We start from the raw sequence: 21,599 nt of genomic DNA on the forward strand, positions 1-21,599 counted from the left end.
CACAATGCCTCCCCCAAACAGGCAGGGTCAGGGGCAACCGTGGCAAATGGAGAAAGGAAAGAGGCTTGATCCTTCCTTCCCTCACTTGTCAGCTCCCCCATGCACTGATAAGCAGACTGCTGATCAGAAAAACAAAGCCAAGAGTCCGACTGGAGATGTAGGTCCTCTGCACTTCTCTCTGCTTTCATGCTAGGAGACTTGGGGGGGGGGCTGTCAAGGATGGAATGATGGGGTTTTTTTACCCAAGCCTGCGAGGGGCGGGAGCATGGTTCTAGCATTTTTATTTTTCTCCAGAAGACCTCAGATAATTAATATGTTAAAAGAGTAAAGGGACCCCTGACCATTAGGTCCAGTCGTGACAGACTCTGGGGTTGCAGCGCTCATCTTGCTTTATAGGCCAAGGGAGCTGGCGTACAGCTTCCGGGTCATGTGGCTAGCATGACTAAGTCGCTTCTGGCGAACCAGAGCAGCACACGGAAACTCCGTTTACCTTCCCGCCGGAGCGGTACCTATTTATCTACTTGCACTTTGACGTGCTTTCGAACTGCTAGGTTGGCAGGATCTGGGACCGAGCAACGGGAGCTCACCCCATTGCGGGGATTCGAATCGCCAACCTTCTGATTGGTAAGTCCTAGGCTCTGTGATTTAACCCACAGTGCCAACCGCGTCCCTCAATTAATGTGTTAATCTTTACTTAAAAGACTTATTGTGAGGAAGCCCTGACAGTTAAAGTGCTTTGAAGCTGATGGCATCTACAGAGCACATATTGCCTAAGAAGTGTTTCCATCTTGTGATAACTGATGGAACAGACAAACGTAGCAATTGGTTTGCTTGGTTACCGCAAAGGTCCAACGAAATCCCAGTAGTTTTTGAAAGTTGCCTGCCCAGTGCTCAAGGCATGACAGTGATATCTATATTTTTCCCAGCATAGGCTAATCAGACATATATTGCCTCTGGGCAGAAAAGTTTAATTCTCAACCATTACAGCTAATAGCTACTGACAGCCTCTATCCTCCATTGAGATCCCTAGTCCTTTCAGAATCTATGTATGCGCCACAACAACACCTTCCAGTTAATCTAATATTTACAATTATTGTACCAACATGGAGGTCACACTGCACCAAGAGGAGAAAACACAGGTCTTTATTGTAATTTTTATATTGCATAATGAAGTACTTCCTTTTGCTTACCCTTCAGGGTGATCTACAGTTTCAGTGCTTGCAGAGACTCAGAGAGAAAATAACTTACTTTTGTCTGCTAAAATTCTGAAAACAGATATTTCTATATCTTTCCATAAAAGGGAACGTGGCGTCCATCAAAATATACTACAATATGGTAAAGATAATTTCTACACTAGCTGGAAAGTTGAACTTCAGTTTGTATGTAGTTTAAGATGTTCTACTACAAATTCACAAAACATTAATAATAATGAATTAGTAAAAATCATCAAGCCAATCTACATGTACTGCAGCTGTTAATTTGGAGTATAAAATTACTATAAAGAAATGGAGCTCGTTTTATTAACACATACATATATATTCCTTCTTTCTCAATATGCCTTATTGTTTTACATACATAGATCTATAGGTCCTTATTTAACATTTCGATTACATAAAGTTCATGTTAGAAAGAAAATTGCCCCTTGTAAAAAGCTGGATACACAGTAGCCACTTATATAAGCCACTTTTCAAATACCAACCTTAAGGTTGGAATCCATCATAATGCTAATATGAATATTCTGTCAGTGCAATTTCTCCCTATGCAAACATAACATTCTCTCCTTCTCTTTCCCCTGTGCTCTACCTAAATCTGTTCTAGGAGTTTCCCCATCCCAATGAGGCATGGGGAGGAAAAGGGAGGAATTTCCATTTTGCAAGAAGAAATCCTTGATGGAACTTGTTAGCAGAGTACAGGCCATAGTTACATACATACTCAATTTCCTCATACTGCTTGATTTCCAGACCCTGAATCATCTTGGCTACCCTCCTCTGTACACATTCCAGCTTGTCAATATCCTTCTTAAACTGTGGTTTCCAGAACTGGACACAGTACTCCAGATGTGGTCCAACTAAAGCAGAGCAGGACTATAATACTATACTACTGTAGATGCAGCTTAGAATAGTGTTAGGATTTTTTGTTAACTCATGTTAAGCCTGTCATCTACTAAGAGCCCTACAACCTTTTCAAATGTACTACTGGCAAGTCGGGTGTCCCCCATCTTATATTTGTGCAGCTGATTCTTCTTGCCTAAATGTAGAACCTTCTCTTTGTCCTTACTGAAATTCATTTTGTTAGCTTTCGCCCAGTTCTCATTCCTTTCAGTAGGAATGTTTGTCAAAAGGGATGTGTGTGTGGTGTCTCTGTCTGTCCGATATGTGCAGTCAGCAGTAATATGCAAACTCAATGGAAAATGAGCAACTGTATAGTTGAACTTCACCTATAAGCTATGTGTTACATGGACTTCAGCTGTTAAATCTGTAGTTTCTGTAGTTTCTCCATAGCAAACCAGGAAACATTAACATTAAGAGGCTTGTTTTGTTTTCGTCTGCTAATTTGCATTCTGGGGAGAAAAGGAAATCAACTTTCACATTGAATGGAGTTTTACAAACCCAGACTACTGTGCTCCTTGAAGACACTAAATCTGGCATGGCACACCTGTGTCTAATGTGATTTTCTGCGTACTTGAAGTAATAAAGACCTGCAGGTGGGACTGGATTAGTAATGGGTCAGCTATAGAAGTTTTCAATTACAGGTTTCTGGTTCAACTCCAGTTCAGGTCAGTACTAACAAAGTCCTTACCATTTGGCAGCCACTCATTGGCCTATGTAAAATTAATTGATGGGTTCAATCCAGATCTCAGTGGTAATTGCCTATTACACAAAAGCCAGCAGCATGGTTAGGATTAATTGAAAACCATTTGCTGTGGGTTTTAGAAACCAGTTCAAGAACCAAAAAAAATTATAAGATTTAAAAAAATAGGCAGAAAATTAAGCTTTACAGAAGTATAATTTTGATTTTCCTTCTACAAACTGAAGACCTAAATTAAATCATGTCTTCCCCAAAGGGGTAACTATAGTAGGGGATTTAATTCTAAAATATAGCAATCAATCAAGGGGGCTCCAGCACTGTACTAACTCATCATATAGATGTGATACAATTACTACACTAGACACTAAAAGTCAAATTTATTATCTTCTCCCATATTGCACTAAATAGCTATGTGACCCTATCAGTTAAACTCCCTTTCAAAACAGAGATTGAATGCAGAATACTATAACCTGAAGAGAGAGAAAAACAAACCCATTACCAAGAGGATGTAAATTACAATTGCTAATATAACTAAGAAGAGCAACAGCTGAGAAAAGGAAGCATGATTTTCTTTTCATATTATGGGTGACAGACTCCAAGTACCCATAAAATTGTACTATATATTAGCAATATTTTCACATTACTAAACCACAAGTCACTCAGTTATAGCATTTTTGAAGTCAGAAAAAAAACAAAAGAGGGAGGGATAAATCTGCAACAATTAACAATAAGACTAGCATGCATTGCTAGTCTTATTCACTGGTAAGTATTCATAACCTTATTTACCAATTAAATGATGAGCAGCTTTTTTACTATAGCAACATGTAGGTAATTTTGTTTGCCTTTGCAAACCATATATTTCGCCTCCCTATTGAGTTCCAGGTTGAATAATTTTGTTATCTAGTCATGGTCTGGTAGATTAAGTTCTTGAGGCTTTTGAGAGTTATCAGAGTCATAACTTATCATTCTGAAGGCTAATTCACAAGGACTTTTAAGGAGGAGTAGCCACAGTTGTGTTGTTGATGTTTTTTTGTTTTTTTGTTTTTGTTGTCAATCCAGACTGAAGAAGGGTTTGGATTTGTAACCTGCTTTATCACTACCCGAAGGAGTCTCAAAGCAGCTAACATTCTCCTTTCCCTTCCTCCCCCACAACAAACACTCTGTGAGGTGAGTGGGGCTGAGAGACTTCAGAGAACTGTGACTAGCCCAAGGTCACCCAGCAGCTGTATGTGGAGGAGCGGAGACGCGAACCTGGTTCACCAGATTACAAGACTACCACTCTTAACCACTACACCACATTGGCTCACTACACCACACTGACTGATGTTTTCCTGCCATGAACGCAAAAAGGTTCTCTTCAACCTGACCACGACTCCTAGACACTCACTGATTCCAGAGATTATAACTTCTCATAAAAGCGGTGTTTAGGATTGAGTACAAAAACCCTATCTGGCTGCAGCTCAGCATGCATCCAGAAGCAGAAGGCAGGTTTTGCATTCCCCTCTAAGTCTGTGAAAGCATGGGAATGAGCCAGTGTAATTCAAGGTTGTACAAATGAGCCTGAAATTGTTTGTCTTTCATATTAAGAAACTTACATGACGATAATGCAAACATAGGGGCCTCCTATGTATTATCTGTAGCTTTTATCTTTTCTTACATACTTGATCTTAGTTCCTTATAGACCATAATGATATTTTATTATACTGTATATCTCTCTTTTTCCCCTATACTCTTTGGTTATATAATTTCCCCCAATAATATTGGACCAGGTAAGTGTGTGTGTGTGTGTGTGTGTGTGAGAGAGAGAGAGAGAGAGAGAGAGAGAGAGAGAGAGAGAGAGGGAATAATTGGGCCTTATAGTAATAGCTCATTGGCACCATCTCTGTAAAGCATATTTTCACAAATTCTGAACACCCTAAACGCAGTTTTGAGCAGCTGGTCAAATTACTCATGACAAATAAAGAAAACTTTTTTTTTCATCTCGCTTTTTCCTGAAATTTAATTTAATAATCTCAGTGGTCATTTTCCAGTTCAGAATTTTTTTTGAAAGGCTGAGGATTATTTATTTCCAAATGGATGACCCGTTTTCTCAAATAAAATAGTATCTGGGTTTAAAATCTACCAATCTCCTGCTATGTATTTTGCATTTAAGAATTCCAAAAACTTAAACATAAGAGCTAATGTTCTTAGGAAAATGAGTAACATCAAAAGCACCTTGTGCTGAAAAAGCAAAGGGAGAAATTCGACGTTGGACACTTCTGATCAATCCACCAGCAAAAGCTTTTCTGTTTTTCAGATAGAATGATACCCCTCTCCTCCACCCATGTGCTGTTCTGGGATTTCTCCTGACCTTCCAGAGAGTATTTGGGGAAGGGCAGGAGTACAAAGGGAAGAAGAAGGGTGAAGTCCCTTTGAGCCAGAGAGAGCCCTTGCACTGCTTTCTGTTAGTGCAGCAGGTTAGCTGAATCCAGGCCAAAATCACCTGACTGATTCAAGGTTTTAAAAGAAACTCACAATTAAAGGAAGCCTGCTATTTCACACAGCCTGGTTTTACTTCACTATATAAAGCCCTGCCTAATAAATGAAACAGGAAATATGAGGCAAAAACATTTTCTATGCAGTTAAGGACAGATTTTAAAATATGTGGCCAAAAGCAAACTAAACCCAGAAGTACACTTCAGAAAGGTCAAAGTTTCATTAGCTTTTTAATGTTTGCTTTTATTAGTGTTTTTCATGAATATCCTAGGTTGTCTTTCGTCAGCCACTTAGAAGTCTATTGTTTGAGTGAGTGGAATATAAATTTTGTTAAATAAATAATAAATCAGCAGAGGTGCCATAATTTCTTTGGAAGTGTGACACTGGTGGCTGTCATGATGAGCTCCCTGCACTACCAAAGGGATCACTACATTGCTGCTCTTGGTAGATATCCCATTAATTGTGCTTCCCTGTAAGGCTGATTGCCTGACCTCTATGGTCTTTCCAGCACTGCATGCAATACTTAACTTGGAGATAGAGCACTGGGTGGAGTTTTTTTGGTTTTTGTTTTGTTTTCCCAAGACAAGGGGGGGAAAAACACAGTAGGAATTGTGATGCGATTTCTCTACTGCAATCTAGATTTTGAAGAAATGCAAATACATACAATTTGTTTTATCTTCCTTGCATAATATAGAATCAGCCCATAGAGGTCAGGCTTCAATGGGAAATTTACAACCTTCGCAATCACAAATTCACTGAGCCAACTGGCAGTAGCATTCACAATACCACACGACACACACATACACATTTTATTTTGGTCTGACTCAGAATGGAGAAAATCTTGCAGTATTGCCCCCTGGCTTTGACTAAGATGCTAAAATAGGACACTGACAGATTAAGTCCTGGTTCTGCAGAGTTTAAATGTGAAACCTTTTCTCCTGCTTTCAAGCACCCCTTTTTGTACTGTCTTTCTGCTGAAATGGCACTTTTCATAAAGCATCTGCGTGTACTTTGAATATTCTAGTGTCAGGAAGTCGGCCCTTCTCATTACACTGTGGGAATTTAAATGTGGCCTTGCAATCACACCTCAGCATTTGTTGCTGGTCATTAACAGGAATACAGTAAGGTCTAGTATCAGTTTCTTGTTACAATGTTAATGTCAGGGTTTCTTTCCCACTTCTGGTACACGTTCGACAAGACTTAATCAGTGAATGTGATATTGCATTATTTTTCTCCACTTCAAACAGTAATAGCTATCTAAAGTGACAGCTATTTTAAGTCTATAAGAAGGCAAGCAAGTTATTTATATCTGATGTTCCTCCCATTTTCCTCTTAAGACTACTTCAGAAACCAAAGTAGTATTTTTTTATAGTTATCTCTGAATTATCCTGCATAAATACTCTTTAATGCCTCATTTCCTCTTATTACATGCTAAAACTTACTTGGAACATCATAATTAATCACTTCTAATCATTAACAGTGTCCCAGGTATTTCAAAACTCTTGGCTTTCTGAAGTATTCCCCCTTAGGATCTGAATGTTATGAGCCTTGCAGGTAGATTGTGGATACAGTAGTTCTGTAGATTTATGGTATCAGAGTCAAATAAAGGAGTGAAATTGAGAGCAAGTCCACAAAGGTCCTATCCTAAATCACAGACTAAATCCTGTTGGACTCAATCTAATTACAAGTAGTTTTCTTTCTTCTGGTGGCAAGATATCTTTGCTATATACAGAAAACACACCCTTCCTCTTGGATGTACAGGGGTAGCAAACCTCCTGTGGATACTTTCACACTAATAAGGAAGCAACAGTCCCTAAACTTGAGAGCACGCAGCTCATTAAATTACGTTTAGCACAATTTCCCCATTAAATATTGACAAATGTTACCCAATGAAAAAGACACATCATGGAGAAGTAAGATACCTCCATGGCATGAATACATGTGCAACACTGGCAACATTATTTTAAGTTAAGCACTGTAATAATAATAATAATAATAATAATAATAATAATAATAATAATAATAATTTTTATTTATACCCCGCCCTCCCCAGCCAAGGCCGGGCTCAGAGTGGCTTACAAGCAATAATAAAAACAAGTTACATGATTACAACTTAAAAACAAAATTAAAAATACAACATTAAAATATTGAAACATTAAAATATTAAAATGTAGCCTCATCGCAGGAGGAGAAGGAAAAGAAAAAAGAAAGAGAGGGAGGGAATCAATTTGGCTCCAAGCCAAAGGCCAGGTGGAACAACTCTGTCTTACAGGCCCTGCGGAAAGAAATCAGATCCTGCAGGGCCCTGGTCCCGTGAGGCAGAGCGTTCCACCAGGCAGGAGCCAGAGTTGAAAAGGCCCTGGCTCTGGTTGAAGCCAATCTAACTTCCTTAGGGCCCGGGACCACTAGGGTGTTGCTATTTATGGACCTTGAGGCTCTCCGTGGTGCATACCGGGAGAGGCGGTCCCGTAGGTACGAGGGTCCTAGGCCGTGAAGGGCTTTAAAGGTCAAAAGCAGCACCTTAAATCTGATCCTGTACTCCACCGGGAGCCAGTGCAGCTTGAAAAGCACTGGGTGAATATGCTCCCATGGCAGAGACCCCATGAGGAGCCTCGTTGCTGCATTCTGCACCCGCTGGAGTTTCTGGGACAGCTTCAAGGGCAGCCCCGCGTAGAGCGAAAAGCTGTAGAAAGCTGAGGCTCAGAAACACTGGCTTGTCTAACTCGGCCTACAGAGAGAATTTGAAATGGGAGATCTCAACAGCTGATTTCTTCATGCAAAGGACATTGCATGTGATACTATTTGGGCACAGTTTTTGTCCAATGCTGACATGGATATGCATTCTTTGGGGGGGAGGGGAGACAGCTAGTGAGGAATAGAGAGAGGCAGATTTATTTGTTTTAAGAAGAACCTTGCACAAGACGAAAGGATAAAGGGTCTGGAAACAAAGTCTTATTAAGAAAGGTTGAAGGAGCTGGGTATGTTTAGCCTGGTAAAGAGAAGTCTGGGAGGAGATATGATAGACATCTTCAAATATCTAAAGGGCTGTCACACGAAGGATGGAGCAAACTTGTTTTCTCCTGCTCTGGAGGCTAGGGCCCAAACCAATGAATGCAAGTTACAAGAAGGGAGATTCAAGAAGAACTTTCTTGCAGTAGGAACTGTTCAATAGTGGAACAGACTTCCATGAGATGTGGTGGACTCTCCTTCCTTGGAGGTTTTTAAGCAGAGGTTGGATGGTCATCTGTCATGTATGATTTAGTTGAAATTCCTGCATTGCAGGGGGTTGGACAAGATGACCTTTGGGGTCTCTTCCAACTCTACAATTCCATGATTCTGTGATTTCTGCACAGGGGTTCAACTGCAGATTGCAGCCTCCACTATTTCATTTGGTGTAAAAAAAGGTTATGGAAAACTACATGCAGTTGAGGAGTATCATGTGCAGTTTGACATTTGCCATCACTGTATTATTCTAGCTATATTTTACTAAAGACCAGTGTCTGTTTTATATATATATAGATATAGATATAGATACAGATATATAGATACACACACACACACACACACGTAAAATAAATGTATGCTTAACAATAACAGCAATATTTATTGTCCAGTTTGTAACCAATGTACTGCAATTAATATCTATGTAATGTACTGATTTAATTATATTTTCCTAAATGGTATAAAAACAAGTACGTAGATTTAAATCATCCCACCTTAAGGCTAATGACCTCAAGTATAAAGTTTTAAATAAAGAAAGATTATTATGCATACACAATGAGTGCTTTCTAATCTCTAATTAAACGGGCTAATTATTCCCACTGTGGATAATGCCAATATCACTACTTATATCACAGCAGGAATTGCCTTGGCGAGCACATTTACATTATCACTTTGGATTGATCTACATTGTAACATTAAATTGATCAGAAAGATAAATCAATAGCCACACAGTGTTACCTAATGGGTAGTGACTATGTTAATACATTTCTGGTGTGTGTAAATTAAGATCAGCATAAAACCTCTGGTATGATCCTGAATTTTAAAAAGGCCTATTTTTAAAAGGTGTGTTCAGGATTCCTGCCCCTCTGCTTCATTCTCCCTTTGCTCTCCCACTTACAGTCAGTAAGTATTACATGGTCACTGAGAAGGATGCTCATTTATGCTCAGTCTCCATTTAGCTATTTTGGGCTTTCCTCATTTTTCTAAAGAATTTTCTAAAGAGAAACCTTGGCGTTTCTCCAAGTTTGTTGATATTTCTGTCTTCTGCATGGACTATGCCACTGTAGGTCCATAAGCAACAGCGGTCTCCCACAGGACTCTGAAATTAGTATATATGGTTATGACCCTATTCCTTTACTGCTTTTACTGCTAGGAGGGGTCTAAACCACTGTGGTCTAAACCACTGAGCCTCTTGAACTTGCCGATTGAAAGGTCGGTTTGAATCCTCACGACGGTGGTGAGCTCCCGTTGCTGTGTCCCAGCTTCTGCCAACCTAGCAGTTCGAAAGTACACCAGTGCAAGTAGATAAATAGGTACCACTGCGGCAGGAAGTGGTTGCTGACCTTGAGCCAGACATCCTGGAAAGTGAAGTCAAATGGGCCTTAGAAAGCACTGCAAATAACAAGGCCAGTGGAAGTGATGGTATTCCAGCTGAACTATTTAAAATTTTAAAAGATGATGCTGTTAAGGTGCTACACTCAATATGCCAGCAAATTTGGAAAACTCAGCAGTGGCCAGAAGATTGGAGAAGATCAGTCTACATCCCAATCCCAAAGAAGGGCAGTGCCAAAGAATGCTCCAACTACCGCACAATTGCACTCATTTCACACGCTAGCAAGGTTATGCTTAAAATTCTACAAGGAAGGCTCAAACAGTATGTGGATCGAGAACTCCCAGAAGTGCAAGCTGGATTTAGAAGAGGCAGAGGAACCAGAGACCAAATTGCAAACATGCGCTGGATTATGGAGAAAGCTAGAGAGTTCCAGAAAGACATCTACTTCTGCTTCATTGACTATGCAAAAGCCTTTGACTGTGTCGACCACAGCAAACTATGGCAAGTTCTTAAAGAAATGGGAGTGCCTGATCACCTCATCTGTCTCCTGAGAAATCTCTATGTGGGACAAGAAGCTACAGTTAGAACTGGATATGGAATAACTGATTGGTTCAAAATTGGGAAAGGCGTACGACAAGGCTGTATTTTGTCTCCCTGCTTATTTAATTTATACGCAGAATACATCATGCGAAAGGGGCTGGATGAATCCCAAACTGGAATTAAGATTGCCGGAAGAAATATCAACAACCTCAGATATGCAGATGACACAACCTTGATGGCAGAAAGTGAGGAGGAATTAAAGAACCTTTTAATGAGGGTGAAAGAGGAGAGCGCAAAATATGGTCTGAGGCTCAACATCAAAAAAACGAAGATCATGGCCACTGGTCCCATCACCTCCTGGCAAATAGAAGGGGAAGAAATGGAGGCAGTGAGAGATTTTACTTTCTTGGGCTCCATGATCACTGCAGATGGTGACAGCAGCCACGAAATTAAAAGACGCCTGCTTCTTGGGAGAAGGGCAATGACAGGCCTAGACAGCATCTTGAGAAGTAGAGACGTCACCTTGCCAACAAAGGTCCGTATAGTTAAAGCCATGGTTTTCCCAGTAGTGATGTATGGAAGTGAGAGCTGGACCATATAGAAGGCTGATCGCCGAAGAATTGATGCTTTTGAATTATGGTGCTGGAGAAGACTCTTGAGAGTCCCATGGACTGCAAGAAGATCAAACGCATCCGTTCTTAATGAAATCAGCCCTGAGTGCTCACTGGAAGGACAGATCGTGAAGCTGAGGCTCCAGTACTTTGGCCACCTCATGAGAAGAGAAGACTCCCTGGAGAAGACACTGATGCTGGGAAAGATGGAGGGCACAAGGAGAAGGGGGCGACAGAGGATGAGATGGTTGGATAGTGTTCTCGAAGCCACAAACATGAGTCTGACCAAACTGCGGGAGGTAGTGGAGGACAGAGGTGCCTGGCGTGCTCTGGTCCATGGGGTCACGAAGAGTCGGACACGACTAAACGACTAAACAACAGCGGCAGGAAGGTAAACGGCATTTCTGCGCGCTCTGGTTTCCGTCACGGTGTTCTGTTGCGCCAGTAGCGGTTCAGTCATGCTGGCCACATGACCCAGAAAGCTGTCTGTGGACAAACGCTGGTTCCCTCGGCCTGAAAGCGAGATGAGTGCCGTGCCCCATAGTCACCTTTGACTGGACTTTACCATCCTGGGGTCCTTTACCTTTACCTTTGCCTTACCTATTTCTGCTAGGCATATATCCCAGTCTTCCTTTAGAAAGCTCAGAGTAACTTATATGGACACACAGTGTTCTCCCATCCAGGAACTGATCAGATTATACTGCCTTAGTTTCACCATTAAGATATGATCAAATGCTCTCAGACCAGTCACTGGACTCCCCAGAGAAACCAGCTCCATCCGCCTCCTTCCTCTCCTACCAAATCAGGCTACAAGGCTTCTCAACTGGCTCCACCAATACACCAGATACTCTTGAATTCTTACCAGTTCATCTGCTTTTTTCCTCTTCCCTACTAATCCCTTTTCTGTTCGTACTGCATTTTTGTAGATTATAACCCTGAGAGCAGGGGGTTGTCTTCTCATGTTAGTCATAGTTACAAGACACTCTGAGAGCCTTCTGCCTGCCCCCAGCTAAAGAGCGGGGTAAAAATACTTTGAACAAATGAAAGAATAAACAACCACCAGCCAAACATTAAGCTGCCGTGCCATACATTATAACCAAGTTCTTGAGGTAGTTCATAATGTAGTTATAACTATTAAGGGTGAGAATACACACACACACACAAATATATCCTTCGCAGCCCCCAGGTCCTTGGATGATCTACAGGCTTCTCGGCTTTTAAATCTTGTGTTAACGTAATAATTAAATAATCTAAATTGGATATAGAAATATTGACATAAATGTGTCTTTATGGAAACTCTAATTCCGTGCTGCTTTATAGCACTGCTGTAGTCTGAGGTTCCCAGGTAGTCATTTGGTGCATCCCAAGGCATCTGTTTCCCACATGCAAGCTTCCTATTTCACATAGTATAAGTAATAATATTTGTCTATTTGGAAATATTTTTTATTTGTTCATATTTTTACTGTCACACCCATATACAACTTCACAGAAAGTTCACTCTACATAGTTATAAGCTTGAATTTTCAAAACAGCCTATTGCTTCTTGTTTTTCACTGAAATTTAGCTCTTCACATACAAGTTACAACATCCAAAGTTTGTGTCTTCTTCTTTTGTCCCATGGAGGAAAATTGCGATGAACATACTGGATGAGCAAATCAAGACTGAAAATACAATAAAATGTAGACTGCCTTTCAAATCTGACCCTGACACTTAAAGAAGTACAGTGGTACCTCGGGTTACGAACTTAATTCGTTCTGAAGGTCCGTTCTTAACCCGAAACTGTTCTTAACCTGAGGAGCGCTTCAGCTAATGGGGCCTCCTGCTGCCGCCGCACGGCTGCCGTGCGATTTCCATTCTACTTCCGGGTTAGCGGAGTTTGTAACCCGAAGTGTTTGTAACCTGAGGTACCACTGTACACTTTTCTAATTGTTGGGACAGGATGAGGAAATGCTGTGTTTTAATATTTATTTTATTTTATTTTTATTTTATTGTAACAATCTGGAGGATGGGGCAAGGCAGGTGGAAAAGCCATTGCCTGATGAACAGAAAATCTCTCTCCCCTCCCAGTTGACATTTGCACTGCCAATCATTCCTAATGGCCAAGTACTCTTTGTTCCTTGCTAATAACAACCCATCTTCTTCTTAGCATAGGAAACTGGTTGGCTTTGTCTTTTTGAAGCTGCTAGATTCAGCATCTGGTAGCTTCCACTAATACTCCAAGCATTGATTTATTCCTAACATTAACTTAATCTAAGAATTTAGGGGGATCTGGCCCCTCACAAAGTCATAACACATTTATGGGGGATCTAGCCACCCCCGCTCCGCAAACTCAGAACATCATATAACAAAGAGAGCACAAAAATTTCCAGCTCCTGCAACACAGTCTCACACAACTGAGTTGGATTGCTAAATACTGCCCTGATGTTCCAAAATTTGAGCACAATATGCCCCACTTCTTTGTGGTGTCATTTTACATCCAGGCTGCAAACAATTGCTATTTCAGTGTTTACTTTCCCAAGTGTGGCTAAATAGCTATGCAAGAAGGTCAGTAAAATAACCTTTTTCCCTCTATTTACATATAATGGGAATTTTGACAATTCGACTTTCAAAGAGAGAGAAAACATTCTGGTGCTGAGAACAGTATTCCACTGAATGCTTAACTGTGACAGATGCTGTCACAGTAATTGCCAATCAGCCTATACACAGCAGCTGAAAACACAAAATACATCACTTTGATCGCCATGGCTCAAAATGCATTTCACAGCCAAGATATCGGCACCATTTATAGAAGCTGTCCACCATGCAGATCAATTTGATAATGTACATTTTGTTAAAACTGTTGAAGGTTTTTCATAAACACAAGCGTATGCAAAACAATCTATGGTCTGCTATGATTCAAAACGTAAACACGCATGTTTCCCTTACTCAAAAGAAGCTCAGCCTCTTAAAACATCTCAATTCCTCCGAAGGACAAAGGTCATCACGAAGCACGCTTAATTTAATCTTACTGCTAATTTGGTAAGTGAATGCCTCACTTGATTTATCGTGTTGGGAAGTGAGGTATGTATAAAGTTTCAGCTTGATTTTTAAAAAATGTGTGAGGGGAAAGTATCTTACTTACATTTTGCGGGCAGGTCATAACCACAAGTAATTTTTGCTTGTCCAGTTTCACAGCCACTCAGGTTGCGACATTCAGCGACTAGACAGGGGCCGGCAGCTCTATGAATACAGCCATCAACTAAAAGAAAGAGGGAATAAATTATATATATATATATATATTTAAAAACTTCAGTAATCAAAGTCTAACTGGACTAAAGATGAGGCATTTGATGCAGATTATAAAAAAAAATCAGTTTCAGCAGAAAGGACCCTCTAACACTATATTAATATTTGCAAATTGTCCAAAACCCAATAATTTTAATTGGGGGGAGCACCGTTATTTAAAATGAGGTTGCAGAGGCCCAACTGAAACAACTCTATTCCATGTGCTCCTGAGACATTCGGGGGGGGGGGACAAGAAAAGGTGATTGCCCCTCAACTGGTAAGGTAAAGGTAAAGGTACCCCTGCCTGTACGGGCCAGTCTTGACAGACTCTAGGGTTGTGCGCTCATCTCACTCTAGAGGCCGGGAGCCAGCGCTGTCCGCAGACACTTCCGGGTCACGTGGCCAGCGTGACAAAGCGGCTCTCACGAACCGGCACCAGCGCAGCACACGGAACGCCGTTTACCTTCCCGCTATAAAGCGGTACCTATTTATCTACTTGCACTTAGGGGTGCTTTCGAACTGCTAGGTGGGCAGGAGCTGGGACCGAACGACGGGAGCTCACCCCGCCGCGGGGATTCGAACCGCCGACCATGCGATCGGCAAGTCTTAGGCGCTGAGGTTTTGCCCACAGCGCCACCCGCGTCCCTCAACTGGTTCTACCTCAACTGGTAGAAATGAACAAATTTGTAGCAAGCTCCCCCAAAGCTGCCAAAAAATCTGTGGGACTCTAATTTGAACTAGATATGTCATGGAGCTACAGGAATTTTACTGTGATCACTAAGCATGGACACACACATAAAAAGAAAGATCCTGTGAGTATATACAAAAGAAATTCTCACAGTACAATTCTCCTGTGTTAAGGTCGTTGATTATTTACTTAGCCAGTTACCAAGCAAGAAGAAAATTTGGTTTTGTTATTAAAAGACAGCGTGAAAATGAAAGCATAATTTAATACTACCTTGTGGGTGCTGTCTAATCCCTTTTGTATTAGTTGGCGGGATATTAAACGTTAGAAATAAATTAAATAAATAAAACTATTCCACCAGATTGCATAGTACTTCCCACATCATAAAGTCTTTTAATGCAGAACAATTTGCACAGCACAACAGCATCCCTCTTTCAACTTACATCTTGCTATTGCAATATTCAAAAAACAACAACCAATCATTTACATTGTAACAGCCGAAACTGTAAAATCATCTAAAAGTTAGTGGTGCAATGCTTAATGCTTATTGTTCTCAAGAGCTTTAGGGAAAAATATTAATAGTGGAAGCATAGATGAGAACGGCAGGGAGAAGGAAGAGGAAAACAAACAGTCAAAGCAATTTTAGTCTATTCACAAGCAATGGGATAAATATATTTTTTCTAATTAGAAGCAAAGTAAAGAAAAGAATAATTAAAAACAATTAAAACAACATAGTAATTATTGCAAGTCACTACATCAGTGGCAATATTAATAATTTATTATAAGAAACCCATGGATGCCATATGTTCCCTACATATGTTCAGAGATTATGGCAACGAAACAAAAAAGTAGTAGGATATGCCCCAAATTAAAAGTCTCTAATCATATAAATATTTACATAAGAAAAGGAAATTGTGATGTGTCTGCCTTATGGAATTTTTAGATTCAGAGTTGTGATGGGGTGGGATTTGAAATTTCCAACAACTGCCCCTCCCCAGATCTATTTCACCCCAACAGAAAGAAAGAAAGAAAGAAAGAAAGAAAGAAAGAAAGAAAGAAAGAAAGAAAGGGCTTGCTGTTGTTTTATTGATTATAGTTTAGAAATTATTTATTGTAACTGTTGAGTGGATTTCTGATTAACTTTTATATGTTATTATTATTTAATACTATTCTAATGATTGTTGAATGTTACTTTTTTATGTAGGTTGCCATTTTAAAGTTTTATTATCACATTTTTGTATTCCATTAGATTGTTATAAGATGTACATTTTTTGTTTCTTCAGCTTGTAAACCGCCTTGAGTATTGTAAGACAGAAAGACGGTATACAAATTAAAAAATGATGAATGATGAAAAAAAGGAAGGAAGGAAGGAAGGAAGGAAGGTATTGGCAGGAACTGTTAGCTGTGACCAAGATAACTTCCTACACACAAACCCTAAAGGGCCCAAGCAGACCACCAGCAACAGGAGGGGGCATCAGAGCATAAGAGCATAAATTTGCAAAACACATAGGTCTGCTGGAATCCATAGGAACTCATAGGCCAAGTTAACGTTGCTAACACCACTATGTTGTCTGGATGACTTCATTACTGAAGGATAACATGGGAAGTGGCTTCCATCTCTGTTTACTGGTTTTGCTAGAAAAAAATAGCAAAAAAGGATCAACTAGTGATGCCTCTACACAAGAACTATCCAGCACAATTTGCTTTAGGTATATTGACTGTGCTGAGGTGACCTTTAGGTTTTCAATAAGGACTCCCTGGTCAGTGGATTCCATGACAGTCTGCCTGTTCCATGAGTGAAGCCTTACCCTGGGCTGCCTGGAAAAAGCATCAGTCTCACTTCCATTTGAAGATCTGAAGACCTCTTTTCCCAAAGCATCAAAGCAGTTATGCAGTGAGCCAACTTTGTTCACTAATTACCTCCTTTGGTGGTTGCAGCCTTGTGGCAGATTTGTTGCACTCTGTCTCTGACCTTGTGATTAAATTGTGCTAGATTAATTCTTGAAGAAAGTTGAGGTGCTTATTTTTCTCTCTTCTGTGCTCTGCATTCCTTCTCCTGACTACATGGTCTGCCTAAATCTTAAGTTGATGTGTTCTTATTCTAAGCCTGAGCAGCTTTATACGGAGGGATGGGAACTCGCCTCACACATCTAGTAAGATTGATGATGCCAGGTGAGGCACTAGGTATAAGGCAGGCTTGTAAGCCCAACTTATCCTAGATGATGTTAAAGAGCACAACAGGGCTCTCTAGATCAGAATGGGTTTCAAAATCCAGATTCAACTCAGGCATTGGGAGGATGTCTTCCAGACTCATCTGGTTTAATATCCATTCTGAATCAGAAGCATGTGTGAGATAATCCATTTACCACTAATTTAAGAGTTCACCTGTCAAAACACTGCAGTTCTAGAAACAGATAGTTGCTGCTGTTTATAGACATAAAGAGAACCAAAGAGCAGAGTCTAAATCTGTGCCATGGGGCATCACTAAAGTTTATATCCTTCATTTCTTTCCAAATTGAAAGAAGCTCCTTGACTGACACCATAGAGATGAGTCATGGTGGGCAACATACACACCCATAACATTTCCAATAATTCTGCTATATGTTGGAAGCTCTGAAATTTGAATGATGCTGCTGGTGTTGCAGTAGAGAAATAGATGAAGCTGGGTGGAATATTAATTTTCAGAATTGCTAATTAACAACAGTGCATAGTGTTGCTAATTTATAACAGCATACATGTTGCAAACATAGGTGCTCTGAAAGCATTAGATGGAATATGTGTTCCATTTTGCTGACCCAATAATTATTCAGTGCCCATTTCTACTCTCTCTGAAATGATTTTGTAACATTCAACAAAACTGAGGAAGGGAGTGGAGAGGATCGTTTTGGCAGCTGTTGATCTAGCAACATCAAGCATTCAGTCCACCATGGTCACAAAAGTCAGCAGAAACTGAAGGTCTATCTTTATTATGTTCTAGAAACTCAATTGTATGCTTTGAAGTGTATTATGCCTTTGTGAGATTTCAGGAATTCCGCCTAGATTCTTTTAAGGGGAAAAAAGCACACATAAATGATTCCTTTTGATACTCAAATCCATCCTGAACCTGACTCATTAAATTTACAAAATGCTATTCTGAAGTGTATTTTAATCATCATGGGCAAGCACAATTATGGAATTGCATTTTCAAACCTCTCCATTCGAAACATTCAGTATTTTTCACCCTGGCAATAAATGTACAAAATATGTGCCTGTGCTGCTAAAATCCTGATTGCCAAGAAGCGAAAGAGTGACTTCCCATGCACATTTACATAATGGTTACATAAATATACAGTATAGGACTAATGGATAAACTGACAGGCATTTAAGTTGCAAGAGTATAGGGAATAATAAGGAATTTCCAAGGAAATTGACATTTTGTTCTTTATGCTAACTTTCTACAGTGGTATCTCTGGATGCAAACGGGATCTGTTTTGGAGCCCCATTCGCACGATGAGCAGAATGCACCCCGCGTCTGCGCGTGCGCAGGTCACGATTTGCCACATCTGTACACGCACGTGATGTCATTTTGAGCGTCTGCGCATGCGCGAGCGGCAAAACCCGGAAGTAAAGTCGCCGCAGGACGCAACCTGAAAAGATTTAACCTGAAGCGTCTTTAACCCGATGTATGACTGTATTCTGAAACATGCATTGGAATTTTATATAGTGATATATACTGTAAAAGCTGGCTACTAAAAGCAGGATACCCAAAACATTTTTACAGTAGGATGAATCACACCTAGCTCAAACATTGCAGCATGTATACATGATAGGAGCCTGGAGTTGTGCCTGCCTGCCCTGACTCTGGACCTGTGTAATTTTCACTTGTGGGGTGCATCATAGAAAAGAAGAGAAGAGTTTGGATTTGATATCCTGCTCTATCACTACCCAAAGGAGTCTCAAAGCGGCTAACATTCTCCTTTCCCTTCCTCCCCTACAACAAACACTCTGTGAGGGTGAGTGGGGCTGAGAGACTTCAGAGAAGTGTGACTAGCCCAAAGTCACCCAGCAGATGCATGTGGAGTAGCGGGGACACGAACCCGGTTCCCCAGATTATGAGTCTACTGCTCTTGACCACTACACCACACTGGCTCTTTGTAGAATTAAGGCTGCCTGTTCATTAAGGCCAATCCTTACAATCTTTAATCCCTGATTCTGAGGGTAAAGAACTGTATAAACTGAGCCTGACATCCCAAGCATGGGTGTCAAAGAGACCTGGGCAGGCAGGAAAAAACTCCCTCCACAAATAGCCACTGCATAATCGTAGCACCACCATCGTAGCACCACCCCTACTGCTAGGCAGCGTGTGACAGCCGCCTCAGGCAACTGATCTTTGGGGGTCATGAAAGGGTAGCAAATTGTTACTTATTTAATGCCTTACTGTCGTATTTTTTTACTCCCAGGAAGAGACATCTGTGGGATTTTATACCTTACATGCCAAAATAACTTGGCTAGCTTTCAGTTCTATGCAACTTAATTTTGGACGAGGCAGACCCCATTGCTGTTCTGCGCCGCATAGCAAAATATTTTGGGCCAGCCCTACAAATTGTGAGGTAGTTGTGAATTAATGGTTTGAAAATAAATGTGAAACATATTTGCAAAGTAATTGTTCAATTGCCTGAGAAACACCAGCATTACAAAACAAACGAACAAGCAGTAGTGTTCATCGTCCAATATCCACAAATGTCTAGATATTTATGTAAGACTATAATTTATAAGATTTAAGGCAAAGCTTTGTGTTACAAATTAGGGGATATTTGTCTGTTTATGTAACTCAAAATGGAGTGATTTGCAAGTGAGAATTAAGGGGGGTCGGAATTAAAATCTTCTCCTCACAGCTATGTGGGTATAGGAAGTATCCTTTCAGATCTTAAAGGGACAACCAAAATCTCTGCAGAGGCCCAACACCTCCACCCACAAACTATACGTTCTCTTCATAGGAAAGTGGTAGAAGCATTATCCTTGAGGGAAAATATGCAATACTGGCATGATCAATTGTTTGCTCCACAAACAGGGAAGCAAACTATCTATTTTATCACTCTGAAAATAATTGCTTAGGAGAAGATGCAAGGACATAATCATTTGCTAGGGGGATCCTGCTTGAAGTATATTAAAACCAATGAGTATAGCATTTAGATTTGTCAGGGAGGGCTGACAAAAAAGCCATGGGCAATGTCCTTTCAAAGCACACAATAAAAGAATATTACAAAGCTAAATGCAGGCTCATGAATTACTTATACAGTAGCTGAGTGCTAAAACTCTTAGCAGCTCTTCAAAACTTAATAGTTAAAATTATACAGCCGACACTGGACAATTTAATGATGTACAATGCAGATAAATGTATTTCTTACTGAGGGGAGGGGGGGGAAACCTTAAGAATTGCAAATTAATCCAGGGCACTGCAAACAGCTTTAATGGTGCCAGGAGATGCTTTGTTAACAAAAATATTACACATATCTAGCCTTGCCTCCCTCAGACGATGATAGAAATGTTAACATAATCAAACACCACAGCAAAATTAAGCAATCATACAGGGAAAGGAAGGCTATAAATGTCTTTTGACCTTGCAGATGCTATGTAATAATAAAAAAAGAACCCAGTGTGCTTGAAATAAAAATAATATCATAAGCACTATATCATTTAACACAGGAGAAAGGGCAATATTCTTTTCCCATGTAACATTTTTGCTAATTAACTTCCCACAGAAAATTGTTGAAGGAGTTACTCTGAAGTATGCTATCTGCTGTGCAATGTTGTTGACCAATATAGTAAATATTGGGGGCAATGCTAAATGAAAGATCCCAGAGATGCTATAGCAGAAAGGTTGAGGGAGAAGAGCCAATAGGAAATATTTCTGACATGGCTTCTAAAAGCCACTCACACTGTGTGCTCTGTGGCTTATGCTGACTTGATAAGTCATTACGGAGAAGGAAAAAATGGAGTTATTCCAATTGAGCAATACTGGTAAAGTCTGCCTGGGAGAGGAAGATAGAAGCAAATTACGATCTCCTTACTGTAATCCATTTGCATTGCCAATCATGTAATTCTTGTTGATTGCACAAGAATGAGTAACAAACCATAAAGAAATCTTAAAAGATTAAAAGCATAGGGTTGCATCTGACCAACTTATCTTCAGTAGACATATTTAAATCAGTGGTGTTCACTAACTTAAGTTCAATTATTTCAGTGGGTTTACTCTGAGTATGACTTAGTCATATACAAGCCCTAGTGAAACTTTGAATTTCCAGACACACTAAATTCACCTCTCTTGTATGCCTATTGCCTCTGGACTTTTGCTCAACCCACTTCAACAATATTCCATAAGGAAGGTCCTTCTGTTTACAAATGGGACACTCTAGTTGACCCTGTAAACCAGGGGTTGTCAACCTGATCCCTACCGCCCACTAGTGGGTGTTTCAGGATTCTAGGTGGGTGGTAGGGGGTTCTACGGCATAAGTTGAATCCTTCCATCAAGCACTGGTGGGTGGTAAGGAAATTTTACCATCAAGAAAGATGCATTGGTGGGTGGTAGGTATAAAAAGGTTGACTATCCCTGCTGTAAACTATTCTCTACATGCTTTATAATCTAGGCTTCTAAATCCATGGTTGGCATTGGTCAGGGATC

General features: G+C 40.3%; 1 protein-coding gene across 2 annotated transcripts in view; it reads right to left on the reverse strand.

Moving 5' to 3' along the window:
* The window catches only part of MACROD2 (mono-ADP ribosylhydrolase 2), a 974,476-nt gene that overhangs the window by 734,350 nt on the left and 218,527 nt on the right, over positions 1 to 21,599 (reverse strand). For both annotated transcript variants that reach the window (XM_053380605.1, XM_053380604.1), the window contains exon 5: positions 14,111 to 14,227. In XM_053380605.1, coding sequence (XP_053236580.1) covers positions 14,111 to 14,227 — 117 coding nt within the window. The remainder of the gene's footprint in view (positions 1 to 14,110; positions 14,228 to 21,599) is intronic.

The sequence above is a fragment of the Podarcis raffonei genome, chromosome 3 (assembly GCF_027172205.1).
Source record: "Podarcis raffonei isolate rPodRaf1 chromosome 3, rPodRaf1.pri, whole genome shotgun sequence".
Classification (NCBI taxonomy): Eukaryota; Metazoa; Chordata; class Lepidosauria; order Squamata; family Lacertidae; genus Podarcis; species Podarcis raffonei.